Genomic DNA, 22,633 nt, shown 5'->3' with positions numbered 1-22,633 from the left:
TAAAAATGTTTTTTCATAAGAATTTTAACTTCATGGATTTCAAATTCTAATAAAGGACCATTATTTCAAGTGCCAATAATTAAATTATAATTGATAAATATTAAAATAAATACCCTTTTTAGCAAAATTATTGAATTTCATCTAATTTATATTTAGACTTCTACATACAGATTGAATTGATTTTCATTTTTTCCCCCAACTAGTTAACTGTGAAGGTATGCATAGGATTTACTTTACATTTAATATAGGGATAATGGATAAGTATTTTCTCAATTATGCTTAAAATTTTAGAGACACATTTATACTATATTAGAACTTTTTCGACTTACGTGACACTATCTTGTGAGCGCAACAATGATTGACTTTTTATTTTTCAAGCTAGTTCCACGTAGGTCCAGAATAGATAGAAAATTACTTATAAAATAAGTTTAAGGGGTAATATGACCTTAATATAGTATAAGTGTGTGTCTGGATTTTGAACATATGTTGAGGGAGTATTTATGCATTTTCCCTTTAATATATAAGTAAAGTGAATATATATACCAAATATAAAACAGATCAAAATATTAATATAAAGTGAAACATATAAAATTTAAATTTCTTTCTTCACTATTAACATAAGAAATTGATGCAAGAAATGGTGAAAAGGGTAAAAGAAAACCCCTAACTTAGTTTTGCAAAGAAATAAGTAGATTTATGGTAAAACATAAAGAAAATAAAAGGGTATAAAGCAAATAAAAGAAGGAAAAATTGTTTATAATGACAAACTAATAATTTAATTAAATGTTATAATCACGCTTTGATTTGATTCTGTCCTGTAGAAAATTGTTTGTCAGTCGTTTCTCTCCCTAAACTCTTGCTCGTCACTCTCCATTTCTCGCTCCCTCTCGCTTTTATACAAATACAAATGTCTAAAATGTGTTTGTGTTTGTATAAAGCGAGAGAAAACTGTATATACACATATATTTTCATTTCCCCTCGCATATCTCACTCGTCACTCAACCATATCTCGCTTGCCACACTCGTTTCTCTCACTTATACAAACAGAACAAAATGTATAAATTGTGTTTCTGTTTGTACAAAGCGAAAGAAAATTGTATATACACATGCAAATACATATATCTTCATCCTATACACTTATAATTATACAATACAAATATTATCTGTCTTATTTTCTTTTGTCTTTCTCTCTTTCTTATATTTTACAGACACAAAATATACAATTGATCTTTTGTATATAATATATTGTTTTCTTTTGTATATGTAGAGCGAATTATACAACTGATTTCTTTATATATGTATAGTGAATTATACAATTGTTTTTTGTATATGTACAGCGAAATATACATATTTATGTTTGCTATGGAGCGCGATTATGCAAAGTATAACTATAACATACAAATATGATTTTTATGTTTATTTGTGAAAATTACTCAAAAAAGATTTGCATAAAAATATACATCTTGATTTAAGATTCTGCCGTAAAATCTCATTAAATTAATATAGATGAATCATGAAATACTATTATTGTATAAAGCTATTATTCAATCGATGAATTAATATTTATTAATTTAAAGAGTATTTTGAGATCTAATGAACGTTAATTTTAATTATATCAAAATTATTATATCTTACTAATATATGTATCATGTTTATGAAATTCACATAAAAAATAAATGTGTTTTACAAAGAATACAATGAATGATGCTTGGATACTATCAATTATGCAACCTTGGTTTGGACAACAAACTGATATAGGAAAGTAAGAGACAATGACAAATTATTTTTGATATTTCAAAATTCATTCGGACGATGAAATCTCAGATAAGTTGAATGAACCATTTGTGAAAACATCATTCATAAACTAGAAGTCATGATTAATGATCTCGATTATAGCAATAAAATAGACAAAAAAAAATTGTTGAATTACCTAGGTGAAACCGATAGATGTTCAGAAGTTCAAAGATTAGAAGAAATTATAGATACTGTAGGAAAAATCAGGATTGATAATGAAGTCGAGGGTGATACAATATCTATGGAACCAACAGATTGCATATAAAAAAAGTTAAAGATTAGCGTCACTTAAATATAAATTTTAACTGAAAACAAAACACAATTGAATCATATTTCATTAAATTATCTATAATTTTATATAATAAATTTACGATATTAATAGGACCATAAATTCATATAAGAATCTTCTAAAAATATGTTATCTTATTATTTTATCAAAATAAATAATTTTTAAATAGCTCAAATTAAAATCGCAGAAAAATATTATCTTAGAAATTATTAAAAGTATCCAACAAAATTGAAATTAAAAAAAAAAAAAACCAACGGGTCCGTACAAAAAACGCAATGGTTGAACAATGAAGGGTAAATACCAGATTGGCGCTGAGGAACTCACTCAACAATGGGGATAACTTCGACTGAGGAGATTGAGTATGATCAAACGAAAGCTGAGTACAACAATGGCGGAGATTCATGGAGCTCATCAATGAACTGGACGATCTCTCGTGGTTCTCTTGAAGATTCCATTACTTTTGAGTCCTCCGATCCTCAGATCGATGCTGAATCTACTCAGATATCACCGCTTATTCTTCACAGACCTTCGCCGGATTCCTCCCCTTGCGAAATCAAGTGTAAGTGATTTAATCAAAAATATTGTATTGTTTACCAATAATATATCATCGAGTACTTATTTGTGTATGTTGTAATTAATAATTATGCAATTTTGACTGGGTTAGTCTAGTTAGAAACTTGTATATCGGTTTCCGAGCTAGCTTTTATATATCTCAATTAATTTTACGGGATACTTGTCACCTTCACCAGCAATACAAGTAGGAAGAATCACCTGGTAGTTTGAAACGTGAGACCTCATGACTACGAACCACTTCATAGATCACTAGGTCATGCTTTGGATATTTTTAAACTAACTTTGAAATCATGGACACAGATAAAGCGGAAACAATAGAACATCTTTAGTAACAATGTTGTTTTGTTTGGATATTTTTGGGTGCTATAGTGAGATGCTTCATGGAAAACATATAATATAACATAATAGTTGGTTTGGTGGTAGTATCTGTGATTTGCTTGAGCTGTGGTTTTTCTGGAAACAACTTTTATACCTTGTAGAGGTAGTGGTAAGGCCTGCGTACACTCTATACTCCCCGTACCCAGAGATTTCACTGCTTATGTTGCTGTGATTTCACTCAAGTGTTCTAGACTCTAAAATGACCCTTTATAACCAGGATGCTGATTTTAATGTGATGAACTAGCTATTCAATATTTTCTAATGGGTATTTTGAGTTTCGTATCTATGTTTGGGGTTACTGAGGACATGACTCTAGATAGAAGGAGTAGAGATCACGTGTAGAAGGTTAGTAGGGGCAGAGTGTTGTCTTGCCTTGCGAAGGTTGGTTTGTAATACTAGTCATACTCTTGTAGTTCTTGCCATATCTTGTTTATTGTGTTTCAATTATTACACTATTTGCGGATTTATTGTTCTTTATTGTAGGCTTTACATTGCTTTTCCTATCTATGCTTCAACTTGGGTTTTATGCATTTGAGCGAGGGTCTTTCAGTAATAGACTCTACCTCCACGAGGTAGTGTTAAGGTCTGCATGTACTTTACCCTCCCCAAACCCCACTTAATGGGATTTCACTGGGTATGTTGTTGTTGTTATTATTTTTTTTGTTTGTTGTATATGTTTGGGGTTACATGGGGAAGTGCAGTTCTTTTCTGGTTGTCTCCTTTCACTTAAACCTGTATGCTTAAAGTTTTGAGAAGCTAATCCTGTACTGGTTTGCATATAGCCATATAGTCTTTAGCTACAGGTGGTTTCCCAAAGAACAAGCTACATTTTTTGTCCACTGATTCTATTCTGACGCTATCAATTTATGTATTGCAGTATGCTTTATGCAAAAGCATGAAATCAGGCAGGTCTATGTTCGGAGTACTGCTCGTGTTTATGAGATATACTATGCACCTACTCTGCAGAGCGACAATGAGTATCTATGTACCGTCCGCTGTAGCATAGCTGAACGAGATGGAGAATTTCTCCAAGCTAATGAGATTGAAGTAGTTACCCCGCAATGTTTGGAGGATTATGTAGGAAAACCAACAAAAGGTAGAGTCGCAGCTGAAGCCAATTGCACAAGGGAAGATGATTGGGTTGAGGTTAAGGTTCCTGATGGAAACGGGGTAAGCTGCCTGCAAAAGCACACAACTGGGAAAGAACAAAGAAGTATTGAGGTAGCATTATATAATGACTTTTCTGCACTTGCCTTGTTTTAGTATAAAGAAAGCAAAGAAAAAAGGTTTAAAGGGGTGTAAAGAGAACTTTTGGAAACTTAGTGGATTCTATTGGAGATTTCCAGTGTCATAACATAACTAAGTTGGATTTTGGGGCATCTGATGTAGATGTTTTTTGTCATATGGCATTGTTAGAATGTTAATGGCCAAAGTTTTACCCACTCCGTTATTTTTTTTATCTACTCAATGGGAGAAAAAAGCCAATTTGAATTACAATATCGTATTATTGTCTTGACTGCAGATCTTATCTTGCAGGATTTATACGAGGCCACAGCAGAAATTAGTGATGCAGATCCCTGCATGTCACTTACAATTCGCTTTTTATCACTTCCAAATAAAGATTCTCTATGCATCGACGAAGTTTACATATTTGGTGACCCTATTGACTCTAACGAGGTAGAGACCCCAGCAGCTCCTATGGAAAACCAAGCTAGTTCTTTTATGGCCATGCTTGTTCCCACCCTTCTGCAACTATCTAAATCAGGCGTCAGCCAGAAGCAGCAGGAGAAAGATGTTTCTGATAGTCAAAGAAAGGAAAATGAAGTGGGAATCGCAGTGAGGGCATCTGATTTTTCTGATGCCAATAAAGAAAATGAACAGGAAAAGAAGATGAGTGCTGATCATATAGTGCAGTTGGATGTCACTGACAAGCCTGTAGCAAAACCCACTCATTCCAATCCTCTGATACACCAGGAGTTAAGTAGAGAGAACCACAATACCTCCACCACGAGTAATGATGCTTTACAAGGTCGTATTGTAGGAGCCATTGAACAACTTCTTGACCGAGTGAGCAGAATTGAAAATATTTGCTTGAGATTTGAAGAAAAGATGGTTATTCCAATGAATAGCATGGAGATGAGACTTCAACGACTGGAGCAGCAAGTAGAAACTCTAGCTAAAAGTTCCCAATTTTCTGGAGTAGCTTCCTGCAATAGAATAACAGCTCCTTCATTTACTGGCAGTGAGTCCAATTCTAGCTCTTTGTATAATGATGGAAGTGAATATCGTTCATGTGGGGTATTGGAGCTGGAGAAAAAGGATCCCCCTTGCAATAAGTTGTCCGAACCTTCTGATGACATTCCTGTTTCTTCTAATCCTTCACATGTTCTTCCAAATCTTGTGATTTCTGCCCCTGAGTTTTCATGTGGAGAGGATGAAGAAGAAAATGATATTGTTGAATCAGTAAAGATATCTTCTCAAGAGAAGCAAAAGCAAGTTTTATCTATTGATGATGCTTTAGCTGCAGCACTTTCTGGATTTTTGTCCACGTCCCACGTTCTTCCACCAGATGAAGGGACCTTGGAAGTTATTGCGTCTGGATCTATTAGTGAGGGAGTGAATGAGAAGAATGAGTTTTCAGAATCTACCCTAAGTGCTTCAGTTACCGCTCACAACTGTACTCTGGAGGGAAATGACGACGACAAACCTTCAAAGTATACTCAAATTCTTGCAATTGCAGCTCCTGACTTTACCGAGGAGGAGGACGAATTTGAGAATGCAAATACAAAAAATGAAATAGCTTCTCCAAGCACTGGAAGTCAGGACTTTGTTGACCTTAACAGAAGCAAGAGAGTGGATAACGCAAGTTCAACTGTTGCTTCTGAGACATATGCAGAGCATGAGAAATTTCTCCATGAGAATGTTCAGCTTAAGGAAACTTCTGGAGTAATTGGTTCGAAAGATCATGCTTATGCACAAGAAAGTATCTGCAGATCACAGGATAATCCCACTGCTTGTCCTTCAGGTCAAGATGATAAGGTTTCAGAGACTAATGTAAGAGATTCTACTAATGAGCCACAGATGAATTCTCATAATCTAGGAAATGCTGCTGAATCTGAAGAATGTGATCCTTCAAAAGGTTCTCACTTGGACGTTATGCAAAATGTTTGTGAATATCCAAGACCTTCTGCTCTAGATTTCGACATTCCCATCTTAGATGTGAAGTTCACAGCCAATGAAGACGGTGATTCCAAGTTCTCACTAGAAGTTCTTTTAGGTGACAAGACAGATGTTAATGTTGATGAAAGCACTAATAATGCTGTCACTAGTGAGGGAACAACTTCCACTGATATGAATGATGAAGAATTACTGAAGTGTTTTGCAGGCGATAGCAACACTCTGGTGGATTTTGGATTTTATGCTGCAGATACATTCACTAATTCAGATGGACACAGTAATCCGAGTATATCCAGCAACCACGAGGTAGTCATCGGTCTCATCTGAGACCTACTTTTCGCAACGTGTATAGGTATGTTCAACTAGTTCATGACTGATTTTTCTGTTTTTAGTTATAGTATTCAAATTGAATGTTCTTTTGTTTCTCTAGTCATGTGTAGCTCACAAAACTCCATAATTCTTGACGATTGACATACCTCTCATTCCTGCTCAACCTTTCACCTTTCTCTTAGAGCTGAACTGGTAACAACCAAAATGCAATAACCACAAACAATTAAGAATATACATATATGATTAAGAGCATGTTTGGTACTGCTGTTAAAAACTGTTTATTTTAAAAGTATTTTTTTTAAAAAAATTACTTTTCAGTGAAGTGCTTTTAAAGAAAGTAATTTGTGTTTGGCTTGTTCATTTTAAAAAGTGTTTTTGATAAACAAATTGTGTTTGAATAATGTTTTTCAAAAAGTACTTTTAATTTTCAAATTATGAAAAAGGGGAAGTCGCAATGCACGTGTAATATTAAGATTATTTTAAAGAAATAAAATATTTTATATGTTTATTGTTAAATCACTAGATACAAAAAAAAAAATCACAACAAAAACAAATAAGTATAAGAGATATATTGGTATACATGTTTATATGCCAGAGATATTTTGATTTTGAAATAAATGATTTTCTATTTCTACTTTTAGCAGAAATTTTTAGTTTATTCTCAACAATAGAAAAACATGAAAAACAGCTAAATTTTTCTCTCAGAGAACAAGTGTATTTGGCCTTCCAATCTTATTATAATGGATTTGAATGCATTAATAGTGTCTCCATTATAAAGTCTACCACACATTCCTATAAATTAGTATAGGCAATCACCATTATTTATATTCACCAATAACTTAAACATGAAGATTTTTCTTTTTAGTTTTCTAATATTCATTTCTCAATATTTATTCATCATGAGTCAACCTAAAATCCCATATCCTCCTTGTGATATATGTAGTTGTACTGGCAATGCATGTCAATTACCAGGAGATCCATATCCATATGAGTGGCCAGAGTTGGTGGGAACAGAGATCATACATGCCAAATACATAGTAGAACATACCAATCTTCGTGTTACAGGTATCGTGTTAAATTATCTGATACATGTTGTAATCGTGTTTGGCTTTGCCCTGATGAACATGGTTTTGTTAAATATCTTCCCAAAGTCTGTTGATAAAATCAGAGCATATATATATCGAAGTTGTAATCCTCAACTTTTATAATACTAAAGTCCTTGTTATGTAGATTTGACTTGTTTTACATTCTCTTTAGAGAAATCACACACAAAAAAAATCTCACAAAGCCATATAGCAACTCTATCATTGAACTACTAGACACTTGTTATCAATCGTTTCAATACATTATTAATTCCCCTTCTATGTATAAAAATCTCTGAAATTTCCATAATGTTTCTTCTGAGTCAATATATAATCTATTCGAGCTATATATAAGTTGGTTGATAAAATCAGAGAATATATTATATATCGAAGTTGTAATTCTCAACTTTTATAATACTAAAGTCCTTGTTATGTAGATTTGACTTGTTTTACATTCTCTTTAGAGAAATCACAAAAAAAAAAAACATTCTCACAAAGCCATATAGCAACTCTATCATTGAGCTACTAGACACTTATTATCCATCGTTTCAATACATTATTAATTCGATGTACATATATTAATGTATTCGAGCTACATATTATGTATCCGGTTTATTTTATAATAATTCGATCTACATATTATGTATCCGAAGTAGTTTTTAATGTATCCGAGTTACATATTAATGTATTTGATTTATGTTACTTTTTAAGGATTTAATGTAATTACAAACTAAGTAGGGATAGATTGTAATTTCATATTAAAATTCTGTGATTCCTAAAATTTATTCGAAATTAAATTAAATTAAATTTATTAATTCCCCTTCTATGTCTAAAAATCTCTAAAATTCCTGATTTTTTAACGTATCTGAGCTACATATTAATGTATTTTTCTGAGTCAATATTTAATCTATTCGAGCTATATATATATGTATTCGGTTTATTTTATAATATATCCGAGCTACATATTATGTATCCGAGCAAGTTTTTAATGTATCGAATTTGTGTTACTTTTTAAGGGATTGATGTAATTATGAACTAAAGAGGGACAGATTGTAATTTCATATTAAAACTCTGTGATTCCTAAAGTTTATTCAAAATTAAATTAGACTGGATCGGGCACACGTATGGGCTCAAGATGTTGGGCTCGAAAGCCTATTGTATTGGATGAATATTAAGGTCCAATTTTGGGATTAAAAGAGGGTGATGGTACTTAATTTTCTCATGTTTTTATCAAATTTATTAATAACATTATTAATTATTTTGAAATAAAATAATTATTTAAAAATAGACTAATAAATAAAAGAGAATGTATTCATTATTGTAGAGTAAATCTCCAATATTATTTGAAGAGGAATTATATAAAATCATATATCATTAGTATATAATATTAATTATTTTGAAATAAAATAATTATTTAAAAATAGACTAATAAATAAAAGAGAATGTATTCATTATTGTAGAGTAAATCTCCAATATTATTTGAAGAGGAATTATATAAAATCATATATCATTAGTATATAAAAAGTATATATATTTTTTAATAGTAAAAAAAAATTACCTTGAAATTGTTTCTTTCAAAAAATATTATATATATATATTTTTTATTTTATTTATTTTTAATTTTTTTTTTGAAGAAATTAAAAAAATTCATTAAATCATGAATACTCAAAATTAAATGTTATAGATAATATTGATACACCAATATATATACAATTATTAATTGAATCTTGACCAAACTAATAACTCCATTCACGTTAATTATTGTTTTATTGCCCTATAAATCAAAGCTTTAGATCACCATTTACCAAATAACTTAAACATGAAAGTCACCACAACTTTTTTTCTTCTTAGCTTTGTAATATTCATATCTCAATATTTGGTTATAAGTCCATATCCTCCTTGTGCTAGTGGTGTTTGCAGTGGTGTTAAATGCAAATGGCCAGAATTAGTAGGAGTCGAGGTCAAGCAAGCTAAGTTTATAATAGAACAAGAAAATCCTTCTGTTACAGGCGTTATTTTAGGTGATACTGGATGCGTTCATCAAATGGATGTATGTATTAATCGTGTCTGGATTTGTCCCGATAAACATGGTCGTGTTGCAACTGTGCCACAAGTTGGTTGATGAAGCTTTGTCGATAGAAAAATCAGATCATATCATAGATCAAAATTATCTTTGTCAACTTTTATAATATATAATAAAAAGTACTTTTTGTTTTTATTTATTTATATGCGTTAATATAAATTTAAAATTTATTTTAAATTGAGAAAGTAATCTAACAGAAATATCGTGACAGAAGGTGGAGGCCAGAGTTTTATCAAAAGGGATTTAGAATATAATAAATTAATCACTTAAAAAAACAAATTAAAGTTTCCATCTTTAATACATATACAAAAAAAAATTAATTTTAATCATATATGATTAATATAAGGCTTTCTTAAATATGTTTTGATATAAACGACAAATTGTGAAACCCACATTTATAGTCATTTTCGTTGAACTATAATCGCAAATTATAATTAATTAAATTGTAGTTGTGATGCATAATTAACAACTAGTGTCACTTAGTTGTGTGATTTCCCCAAAATTTTATATACACAATTAATTATTTAAGCCTCTTAACATTAACAACATTATTAATTATTTTGACATAAACTAATTATTTAAAGATAAAGACTAATTATGTCAACTAATTTCCGATTTTTAAGAAAACAGAATGTATTTATAATTTGAACACTATTTTAGAGTAAAGCCACCAATATTATTTGAAGTGAGAAGAGAAAATTAAGTAACAAAACAAATTTATACTATTTAATTATTCATCATAATTATAGTTTGCTATAATTATCACTCGCGACTAACATTATACATTGATTACGTGGGCTGACTTTGAGTTTGTATAATTAGTTACGTTCGTCAGAATATACAAATACATATGTATAATATATAATTATTTAACCTATATACATACACAATTCATCTCTCTCCCACTCTCTGCCTTCTCTCGGCTCGCTTCTCTCCTCCCTCTCTCAACCTCGCTCGCCTCTCTCCTCCCTCTGCAAATTTCGCTTGCCAAATATACAGATGCATATGTATAGTATACAATTATATACATATACAAATCACGTCTCTCCCACTCTCTTCCCTCTCTCTCTCGCCTCTCTCCTCCATCTCTTGTTCTCACTTGCTTCTCTCCTCCCTCTCCCGATCTTTCTTGCTATATATACAAATATATGTATAATATACAATTATCTAACCAATATAGATCACCCTTTCTCCCACTCTTCCCCCCCCCCCTCTCTCGCCTCTTTCCTCTCTCTCCCAGTCTCGCTTGCCTCTCTCTATCTTATAACATGTAGCTACAAATTGTAATTATCAAACTATAGCTATGGAGAGTAATTAATTATTTTTAAGTGGCTAATGTGAAAGTTTCCCATAAAGATATATATTTTTAATTGTAAATTCGACAAAATTACCTCGAAATTAATTTTAAAAATATATTTAATTTTATAAGAAAATTATTTTAAAATCATTTTAAATTAAAGAAATTCAAAAATTAATTAAATCACGAATACTCAAAATTAAATGTAAAAAATTATAAATGTTATAGATAATATTTTTACACCAATATTCTCCAAATATATATACAATCATTAATTCAATGTTGACCACACTAATAACTCCATTCGTATCATGGATCAAAATTATCATTGTCAACTTTTTATAATATATAATTAAAAGTACCTTTTTTATTTTTATTTATGTGTTATGTAGATTTGATTTATTTGAAATTCTTTTCGAAAGAAATCTAAATAGAGTAAATGGATGATGGAATCACACTGAAGCATATTATTTGATACAAAAGAAACCAGCTGATTTTAAATCATTTTTTCACAACCTGAGTTTTAAAATACAATGAATTATTGGATTATCGATTAATTGTTCATAAAAAAATCTTAAATAGTTATGAAATTGATTGTTCGATAGAAATAAAATCAAAGTCATTATTAATAATTTATTATTGATGAATCAATAATATTTTTTTCAATTCAAGTTATTTTAAGTGATAACTATATAAATTTATAAATCATAAGTATATACAGATATATTTTTAATATAAATATGACCAAACTATCTTGAAATTATTTTTTTTATAAAAAACAATTTAATCTTAATTAATAATTATTTTTAAATTATTTAAAATTGAAAAAACTTGATAATTAATTAAATCTAAATTATATAAAATTAGTTATGAAATTGAAAATATAAATATAATATTATAATTGAATAAATAAATTTAACATCTACTATATTTATATACATAAAATTAATTTTAATCTAATATAAAGAATGCAGTCTTCTATCGAAAAATTCAAATGATCCTTAAAATCATATCTAGTTCCAAAAGGAGTTATGAACTTTGAAATATGAGAGTGCATTTATTAAGTAATTTTAAATTTTAATTCCAATTTAGAACACTGACTTCATGATAATTAGAGATTACACATTATAATATCAAATATATTTAAAAATACACCAAAATTATTTTCAATTAAAAAATACAGCAATTCATCTCATATAGAGTAATGTTAATCCTAAATTATGAATTCTTTTATACATATTTGAAGGGTACAATAATTTTCTTGTCCATTGCATAATTATACCTTTTTTTTAATTGTTTAGAATTGCTGCCCTCTTTATAAGACTTTTAATAATAAAATCACAATTATTTCTAACTCTATAACTATATCGATTATTGATTATTATTAGTTCGATACAAGTAACCATTAAGATTATGCATAATAAGCCTTCTTTGTTAAATATCACTAATGGACTATGTGGTAAATGGAATTTAATAGGGTATTCCAATAATTATTAACTAATTTGCACCTAAAAATTAAGTTTCACTAAATTTAATATGATATACTTAGCTTATACATAAATGTCCTCTTTAATGTGGATTTAGCTAACATCAACACACTCTTAAGTCTCTAACTTCGAAATACCAAAGATGGTAAATAGAGTCGTAAATAATTTTCTTTCTTAATTAGAGGTTCAGATTAGAATTTTCTTAAATATGAAGTAATCTTTATTAGAGATTGTTTTAATTCACTCCTCAATATACGATTTTTCGACGCAAATATGAATATAAGTAGGTATCAAATAATAGATGAAAAATAAATATAAAAAAAAATTAGAAGATGTTGCTCGTAATCAATAGAGTGATAAGTAGTTCTTAATTTCTTAATCAGAAGTCTTTCAAATTTAAATTTCACAAACTCAAATTTTATCGAACTTTAATACAAATATCGTAAAATCATGGAGTATCATCTGCTAAAGTTGTAGTTGGTGCACCAACCATAACCAAAATGTTCGCCACTTGTTTCTATGTGTCTCCATTTATTCAAAACCCAACATTTTTTACCTCTACAAAATCTTTATACACTTCTATCAAGTTCAAATTCAACCACAAAAAGGGATTGAATCACCTTCAAGATTCCATTTTTGTTCATTCCAATTCTAGTCAAGGTATGTTACTGTCCAATTTGAATACACCCAATTTGTTAATTTGTTCTTTTCTTATTTAGTTTATAATCTGTGAATTAGTTTTATCTAGAAAGTGAAATCAAGATTCAATTTCTTTTTTTGTCGCTATAATCCTTTGAGAATATTATGAAGAGAGGGCACCAAAAGTGTCATCGATAAAGTGGTTTGAGAATCGTGATGTTCCAGATTCAAATCCCGAGACAAAAACACTAGTTAATTTCTTTTTATTTGTCAATTTTGATGGACGGAGTTACTTGGTACTTGTTGTTGGGGGAGGTGACAACTTACAAGTGTTCTGTGAAATTAGTTGAGGTATTCGCAAACTGGTAAAATAAAGAGGAAGAGATTTTTGTTAAGAAGGGGTGAGGGTGTTTTAGCATATTTAAAAAAGGGCACTACGGTGCACTAAAGCTCCCGCTATGCACAGGGTCTGGGGAAGAGCCCGACCACAAAGGCCTATTGTACACAATCTTAACTTGCATTTCTAGTAGAGGCTGTTTCCAAAGCTTGGCCCCGTGACCTCTTGGTCACATGACAGTAACAGGGTGTTTTAGCATAGAAATAGTCGAATTGATCAGTTCGTTTCGTCCACTAAATTAAGGGGAATGGTTATAGAAGATTCATGCATTACATTGACTGAGCCAAGGATTTTTACTAAGGGGGATGAGATTCAGAATATGAAAATCAACCATACGAAGATACTTTGACCTTGTATATAGACGGTAGTTTTTGACGAAGGAGTTTTGGATGAATCCCTTGTGGTACCGTAGCTCCGACAATGCAAATGAGGTCATCTAGTTTAAGATTGAGCTATAGTTGATTAATTGATCGATTCACTACAATGTAGTATTAGAATTATGAGAAGAAGGGGGATTAGAGTGAGAATGTAGCCCGTTGTTTCGTGGATGAGAGAATGAAATTACTCTTGGCAAAGACAGAACTAGGATTTTGAGTTTATAGGTGTATATATGTTAAGTGAACTTTTAAATACATATACACGATTTGAGCCAAAGTTATTGAATTCTGCAGAACCCGTAGATAGGTTGAGGTTAGCCAAATAAGTCGAAACCAGACACCGACCATAAAACCAACCAAATAAAAGTGAATTGACCTGTAAGCATTTGGTTCCGATGTATCTTGTTTAGTTCATTTGCCTTTCAGTTGTGTATTCCACATTCATTTCTTCATATCATCACCTTGCATCTTTCTTTTTTTCTTCTTTATCGTCATATAACAGATGAAATCTCCTTGTAAGCAAATTCTTTCTGAAAAATATTCTTTTTTTATTCAACTAATCCATCAGTATATATCCTAGGTTGCGCTATGTCATCTACGTATTCCTATAATATTGTAAGAGTCATGTCTATCTTATGTTCAGGTATGCTCGGGAAAGTTTTAGTTGTCTTGTTGATTGCAGGTCTGGCATGGGCATTCCCATCCCTCCAACCTCCACCTCCCAGAATCTGTGGTTCTCCGAATGGTCCAATAGTTACCGGACCTAGAATCAAACTTAGGGATGGAAGATATCTGGCTTATAAGGAGCATGGTGTACCCAAAGAAACGGCCAAATATAAGGTCGTATATGCACATAGCTTTAGTGCTACCAAATATGATTCAGCTGTTGCACCCTTGGTATGTCATCAACTCTTTGTCAAAATTGTTCTTGTGCATCATTTTTGAGTATAGTTGAACTGAGATTATTACGGGTTCTTGATGTTTCTTTCAGGAAACACTCGAAGAATTAGGGGCGTATGTTGTCTCTTTTGATAGACCTGGTTATGGGGAAAGCGATCCACATCCAAAACGAACCATACAAACTACAGCTTTGGATATGGAAGAGCTTGCTGATCAACTCGGACTTGGCCCAAAATTTTATGTTATGGGGTATTCCATGGGTGGTCTTTCCGTTTGGGGTTGCCTCAAGTACATCCCTAATCGGTATGCGCTTAAATGACATCGCATGAATGATATGTTTCGTGAGATATTGTCCTTAACATTCAACTGACATGTCATCATTATCGTAACTTGTCACACAACAGCAACAAGACTTAAGTTATTCCTGTATTCTCTGTTTTTGATTGTTTGTTACATCTTGTTTTGGTTCTAATAGGTTAGCTGGAGCAGCTCTAGTTGCTCCTGTTGTCAATTACTGGTGGCCTAGTTTTCCTGCTAATTTATCCACAGAAGGATACAATCTACAGCTACCACAGGACCAATGGGCACTTCGAGTTGCACATTATGCGCCTTGGCTAGTCTACTGGTGGAACACTCAGAAGTGGTTCCCCTGCAATAGTGTTATATCTGGAAAACCGAAAATGTCTCCCCAAGATTTAGAAGTCGTTTCGAGATCTGCTAAGCATCTAAGCAAAAGGCCAAAGCTTAAGGTAATTGGTTTACTACCTGAATTTGGACAATTTACTGTTACTTCATGATCCCTTGCATGTGTTTGATCCTTGTAATAAATTTACTGGGAGAATTTGTAGTGGCTCGGAATTTATTCCCGGCTCAAAGTGGAACTTTCGAATGACCACAAGGGGTGAAAAAACCATACAAGTTACAATATATTTTTAAATATATTTGCTTGCCTATGACCACTAGCAGTGTGTTGTCTTGCTGTCTGTTCATATTAGTAGTCGTAGTACTGTTCCTGTAGACTGTAGTTTCTTGTCCTTTGATTTCTGTTACTATATGTTGTTCCTTGTACCTCGATTATCGTATTGCTTTAATGTAGTTTCTGTCCTTTTACTATCTGTTGTTGTTATCATCGGGTGTTTCTTGTACTTCCGTTACTTCTTTTTCGCGACCTCTTTGGAGTGTTTTTCCTTGAGTCGAGGGTAGGGGTAAGGTCTGCATACACTTTATCCTTCCTAGACCCTACTGGATATGTTGTTGCCTATGATCTGTGGTATTAAGTAACATTTTTTCTTGAGGTTTTTGTTATGCTCTTGATAAAGAGCTTTTTCGAGTGGAAGTTAAACGTATGCTGCTATTAGGGAGACGAACAATACAGGCAAGGAAGTCAAAAGCGTTATAGCGTATTTGAATACTAAAAGTAACACACAACTAATAGTTCTGTTCGTATGCTTGTTGCTTAATTTTATATGATGAGCCATTGTTGACTCAAATGTTGCTCTTTTCATCTATAGGAATATGCTGTACAACAAGGAGTATTCGAGTCTCTCCATCGTGACATGATGGTGGGGTTCGGAAAGTGGGATTTTGATCCTATGGATCTTAAGAACCCTTTTCGTAATGGTGAAGGCTCGGTCCACATGTGGCATGGTGACGAAGACTGGATTGTACCTGTTACGTTACAACGTTACGTTGCAGAAAGGCTTTCGTGGATACAGTACCATGAAATGCCCAATGTTGGACATCTAGTTATGCTTGATCCAGCCATGAATGAGGTTATCTGGAAGACATTTTTGACAGGAAGACAAAGAACAAATAGTGTGCATTCTTAAAGAGGAAAACTAATATTTCCTTGTAAGCAAAATCTTTCTAAATAGTTGTTTATTTAATTCCCAACTATACATTCCAATATTATTGTAAGAAAGGGAAAAAAAGACAAATATACCACTGAACTATCGTAAATGGTACGCGCATATACTTCGTCATACTTCTGGGATATTGGTGCCTTTGTCGTCTAAAAACTAGAGCATATATGCCATTCACTCTGATGGAATACTAAATAGGAACACGTGGTGCAATCTTATCCGTCGATAAATGTCGGATCGGTGGATAAAATTATGACAGGTATATGTCCATGACCGTTAGTATAAAAGGTATATAAGCTCTAGTTTTTTAACGACAGAGACACCAATGTTCCAAAAGTATGACGGAGCGTATTTGCATACAATTTATGATAGTTTGAAGGTATATTTATCTTTTTTTTCCCTTGTAAAGTATCATGTATGTCTTGTAAGAATACCAAACTCCTAAAAAATATGCACAATATTTTATAAGGATTATGGTCCGTCTCTTTATTTCGGCTTATAAAAACAAATGATAATATTACGTTAAAAGTATGTGATTTTTATCGTTTATCCTTTCTAATTTATTACTAGGCTTTTGTGTGCGATAAAGCTAAGGTCAAATTTGTGATCTGCGTTTAATTCATTAAAAATATTACAAGTACAAGAAAATCTATGTAACTCAATATTATACTATATAAACTTTAAATAAGGTAGATATATTGTAATAATACACTTCTAATTACTTATTAAACATTAGCAATTAAATTAAAACACCAATTCTTTAATTATAATAATTTGTCTTTTTCTTTTTAATATTAAAGATTTATACTTTGTTGTCAATTTTTTTTCTTCCCTCTAATACAATGAAGTTGTGGGAGACGACCACCAGAAGGGTAGGTGGGTGTAAACTTTTTTTATTAAAAAAATAATTAAATGTATAACATATAAAAGTTAATTACACGCCAAATACGTGAAAATTCTTTTTTTCTTTATTTTTCATCAGGACTATATCACCTTTAATCCTTCTTTTCTGTCACCCACCATCGTTATCGCCACCTATTACTATCAAACTCATAAAATTGTCATCACTGCCGAATCCAAAAATTAATTAATAACTAAAATATCCTTGACAAAATCAAAAGAAACATATATAGATAAAATATAATTATTTACTAACAAATCTATGAATTTTAATCTAATTATGGATATAAAAAAAAGGTTATTCTTTGAAATTGTAATAAAAATAGAAAAAAAAGTACTGACACACACCTATTTTTAATTTTTGTTTTATCTTTTTGTCATGTCGGTAAAAAAAAATTAACTTTTAAATAGTATAGATACATAAAAGAGTACTATATGATAATTTAAGTATAAAAGAGTACTATATGATAATTTAAGTGTGTAACTGATTTTTCGAAATAAATTAAAAAAAAAAATTATGTTTTTTTCCTTCTAAATATAAAAGTTCAATCATAAAACGAAAATGGTAATGATAATGGGAGCTACTACTTTTCATACAAAATTTGTTTTTTTCCTCTTTGTCTCCATTTATTGAGAAGGTAGTTCACCCACCATTGTTGACCTCTGCAAAATCTTTATATAGTTCTAACAAATTTAATCAAACACCTATCTTCTCCATCATTAAAGCTCAACATTTCAATATTATCCCAACAAAGCCATTTAATCATCTTCAAGATTCCATTTTTTTGCATTCAAATTCTAGTAAAGGTATGTTATTGTACAATTTGAATACACCCAAATTGTTATCTTTGTTTAGTTTATAAATCTATTTCATTTTGAGAAGATTATGAAGAGGAGGGCACCAATGGTGGTCTAGTGGTTAGTAAATTAGGTTAAAAGAATCACAATGTATCAGGTTCAAATTTCGAGACAAAAACACTTGTTAATTTCTTTTCATTTGTTTTAACTTTAGTGCACAGAGTTACAGTTGTTCATTTTTGAATTTACATACCTATTAAGAAAACAATAATTGATATAACTATTGTTTATGAAGTAGATGAATTAAAAATTTAAGATTTTCAAAAGGTTTTATCTTTTTTAATGTAATTGATTGACGGTATAATAAGTAAAAATATTTTTTATCCTTTCTTGACTTGTTAAAATGAACAAGTAATTAGGGACAACTAAAAAAAGAAAATTGGACAAATAATTAGGGACGGAGGGAGTACCTGTTATTGGTAGAGAGGTGATTAGTATTACTAATCTCTTAGGGCCCGTTTGGATGGGCTTAATAAAAGCAACTTTAAAAAAGTACTTTTAAAATTTCTGAAACTTATTTTTAAAATAAGCAGTTATGCGTTTGGATAAAAGTGCTGAAGTTGTTATGTCAAACGTGAAAAGGGAAAAATGGAAGAAAGAAATGTTAGGGTTATATAGGTAATTTGGAGATTGTATAAAAATATTAAGAGCAAAAAGATAAAAATGTGGTCAACTTAAAACAACTTATAAGCTAAAAAAAAAAAGCACTCCTACCCCAACTTTTAACTTTTGGCTTAAAATAAGTTTTTTTTTAACTTAAAATAAGTTATTTTGAGTATTGTCAAACAGCTAAATAAGTCAAAAACTAGCTTTTAAGTCATTTTGACAAGCTTTTAAGCTGAGCCAAACGGACTCTTAGTTCCTTTCTATAAATAGTTGGATCATAATACTTATCATTTCATAAAATCAATGGATAAATTATCATATTCTTCCTATTATACCCTTGATAGAGTAGTTAATTAGTTTTGAAAATATATATTTTCATCAACCTAGAAAAACTAATAAGTAATTAATATTCATTAGAGTACTTCATACATTGATTTTGAAAATAAAAATAAAAAAGTTAAATAGTCATCCAAATGCATTTTCATTCATATTCATCATTTATTAAAAAGTTGACTTAACAAAATAATAAATAAGGGTAGAAGCGTAAAGTTACATAATTTCTTAATGCAAGTGCAATCTAAAAATGCGACAAGTAGAAGAAACAGAGAGAGGAAATTAGTGGAGGTGAGTTTCTTTCATTTACTGAGTTGAGGGGAATGGTTATAGAAGATTCATGCAACTACATTGATTGAGCCAATGAGTTTTACTAAAGGGGTTCAAAATATGAAAAATCAAACATACGAAGATACGTTAACCTTATGTATAATGTATACACTTAATTTTTTTGTAAAGAAGGAGGTTTGGATGAACCCTTGAGGTACCGTAGTATTAGAATCATGAGAAAGAGGAGGATTAGAGCGGGAATGTAGCCAGTTTTTGCGTGGCTGAGAGAACGAAATGTCTCTTGGCAGAGACAGAACTAGGTTTCGAGTTTATATGTTCATGATTCTAAAAAAGATCACAGCTTTATAGGTTCTTGTTTATTAAGTGTATTTTTGAGCCAAAGTTACTGAGTTCTGTAGACCCCGTAGATAGGTTTTAAGCTGCCCCCAAACACACATTGGCCTCTAGATAAGCAAAGGTTATCATACATTCATTTCTAAAATGTTAAATTTGTTTACCTTGTTGTGTATTCCACATTCATTTCTTCATATAACAGCTAAAAGATGTTCTGTTTTCTCAACTAAGCAATCAGTATATATCTTAGGTTGCACTATGTCATCTAAGTATTCCAATAATATCGTAAGAGTTATGTCTACGTTGTGTTCAGGTATGCTCGGGAAAGTTTTAGTTGTCTTGTTGGTTTCAGGTCTAGCATGGGCGTTCCCAGCCCTCCTACCTCCACCTCCCAGAATCTGTGGCTCTCCTGATGGTCCAACAGTTACCGGACCTAGAATCAAACTTAGGGACGGAAGACATTTGGCTTACAAGGAGCATGGTGTACCCAAAGACACGGCCAAATATAAGGTCGTATATGCACATAGCTTTGGTTCTACCAGATATGAGTCAGCTATTGCATCCTTGGTGTGTCATCAACTCTTTGTCAAACTCGTGCTTCTGCATCCATTTTGAGTATAATTGAACTGAGACTAAAATGTTTCTTTCAGGAAACACTCGAAGAATTAGGGGCGTATGTTGTCTCTTTTGATAGACCTGGTTATGGGGAAAGCGATCCTCATCCAAAACGAACCATACAAACTACAGCTTTGGATATGGAAGAGCTTGCTGATCAACTCGGACTTGGCCCAAAATTTTATGTTATGGGGTTCTCCATGGGTGGTCATTCAGTTTGGGGTTGCCTTAAGTACATCCCTAATCGGTATGTCTAGAAATCACTTTTCATGAGCGATACGCTTCATGACATGTCATAGTTTCCAATAGACCCTCGGCTCAAGTAAAGCAGAATCAAAATACAATAACCAAAAGCCATGCTAAAAACAATTAAAATAGAAAAAGTAGCATCAACAAAATGTATGATAAATGATGCAAAGGAAACAACAAGTAACACTAGAATCGAAGAATAAGATAGTAGGAGCGTAATAATAATAGTGATAGGGAAACTAGACATTACTCGACTACTTACAAACCTTCTAGTATTCTTGTATTCTCTGTTTTTGATTGTTTGTTACATCTTGTTTTGGTTTGAATAGTTTAGCTGGAGCAGCTCTAGTTGCTCCCGTTGTCAATTACTGGTGGCCGAGCTTTCCTGCTAATTTATCCACAGAAGAATACAATCTACAGCTCACACAGGATCAATGGGCACTTCGAGTTGCACATTATGCGCCGTGGCTAGTCTACTGGTGGAACACTCAGAAGTGGTTCCCATACAATAGTGTTTTATCTGGAAAACTCAAAATGTCTCCTCCAGATTTAGAAGTTGTTTCCAGATCTGATAAGCATGCAAACGAAACGCAAAAACTAAAGGTAATTGGTTTCCTATCTGAATTTGGCAATTTACTGTTATACTACTGTCACTTCTATGTGTTTGATCCTTGTAATAAATTTGCTGGGAGAATTTGTAGTTGCTTGGAATTTTGTTCCGACTCATAGTATATTGGAGTTCTATTCTTGCTCGTGTTAAATGTTCCACGTTGGTTGGGGAATAGATGGGTGGTCTCCTTATGGACTTGGGCAATTCTCCTCTCATCAACTATCTTTTGGGATTGAATTAGGCCTTGATACCATATTTTTACATGGTATCAGTGTCAAACTCATCCCAATGATGTTGGGCCCGCAATCCCATCTGTAAGTGTTCATGCTCTAGGTGTTGTTCCCTGATGTTGGCCCCCATCTGTAAGTCCCACATCAGTATAGGGATGGGAAATTGATCTCGTTAGATGGAACTTACCTCATGAGCTAGCCTTTGAGATTGCGTTAGGTCCAAGTGTCATATCCTTACGGTTAAATTGACCACTAGGAATGAAAGAAACATACTAACTACAGTTTTATTTGAGATAAGGGTCTATAGGAAACAACACTTATACCTCGAGGTAAGGGTAAGGTCTACATACAATCTACCCTTCCCAGACCCCACTTAGTATGTTGTTGCCTATGATCTGGAAGTTAAAAGTGTAATCGCGGAATTGATCACTAAAAGTAACACAACTAAGAACTACGTTCATACATTATTGTTTATGTGATGAGGCATTGTTGGCTCAAAAGTTTCTGTTTCTTTCATCTGTAGGAATATGCTGTAAAGCAAGGAGTATTCGAGTCCCTTCACCGTGACATGATGGTAGGTTTTGGGAAATGGGATTTTGATCCTATGGATCTTAAGAACCTTTTCCCAAATGGTTCAGTCCACTTATGGCATGGTGATGAAGACTGGGTTGTACCTGTTATATTACAGCGTTACGTCATAGAAAAACTTCCATGGATAAACTACCATGAAATACCAAATGTTGGACATCTAGTTATGCATGATCCAGCCATGAAGGAGGCTATCTGGAAGACATTTTTGACAGTAGAGAAAGAACAAATAGTGTATTCTTAAACAGGAAAACTGAAATTTACCTGTAAGCAAAATCTTTCTAAATTGTTCTGTTTTGATTCCCAACTACATATTTTAATCTTATTGTAAGAATTATGTCCATCTTGAATTCTC

General features: G+C 31.9%; 3 protein-coding genes across 4 annotated transcripts; all 3 read left to right on the top strand.

Annotated features, from left to right (window-relative positions):
- Positions 1–2,266: 2,266 nt before the first annotated feature.
- On the top strand, positions 2,267–7,770 carry LOC101244437 (uncharacterized). Its single transcript, XM_004249924.5, has 4 exons — positions 2,267–2,642; positions 3,912–4,255; positions 4,571–6,563; positions 7,485–7,770. Exons 1-3 carry the CDS (start codon positions 2,414–2,416, stop codon positions 6,536–6,538), a joined length of 2,541 nt encoding a protein of 846 aa, XP_004249972.1. The 5' UTR covers positions 2,267–2,413; the 3' UTR covers positions 6,539–6,563; positions 7,485–7,770.
- Positions 7,771–12,757: 4,987 nt separating this feature from the next.
- Positions 12,758–17,136, top strand: LOC101243844 (uncharacterized). 2 transcript variants are annotated; one of them, NM_001318212.1, is made up of 5 exons: positions 12,758–13,150; positions 14,586–14,800; positions 14,895–15,106; positions 15,279–15,552; positions 16,315–17,136. In NM_001318212.1, exons 1-5 carry the CDS (start codon positions 12,991–12,993, stop codon positions 16,630–16,632), a joined length of 1,179 nt encoding a protein of 392 aa, NP_001305141.1. In that variant the 5' UTR covers positions 12,758–12,990; the 3' UTR covers positions 16,633–17,136. The 2 variants fall into 2 exon arrangements, with proteins under 2 accessions (NP_001305141.1, NP_001305142.1); NM_001318213.1 differs by having other exon boundaries at positions 14,547–14,800.
- Positions 17,137–18,128: 992 nt separating this feature from the next.
- On the top strand, positions 18,129–22,621 carry LOC101244140 (uncharacterized). The gene is made up of 5 exons (XM_004249923.4): positions 18,129–18,372; positions 20,300–20,553; positions 20,637–20,848; positions 21,180–21,453; positions 22,214–22,621. Exons 2-5 carry the CDS (start codon positions 20,302–20,304, stop codon positions 22,520–22,522), a joined length of 1,047 nt encoding a protein of 348 aa, XP_004249971.1. The 5' UTR covers positions 18,129–18,372; positions 20,300–20,301; the 3' UTR covers positions 22,523–22,621.
- Positions 22,622–22,633: the final 12 nt, after the last annotated feature.

The sequence above is a fragment of the Solanum lycopersicum genome, chromosome 11 (genome assembly GCF_036512215.1).
Source record: "Solanum lycopersicum chromosome 11, SLM_r2.1".
Taxonomy (NCBI): Eukaryota; Viridiplantae; Streptophyta; class Magnoliopsida; order Solanales; family Solanaceae; genus Solanum; species Solanum lycopersicum.
The sequence above is the reverse complement of the archived record's forward strand: the minus strand, read 5'-3'. Positions and strand labels throughout refer to the sequence as shown.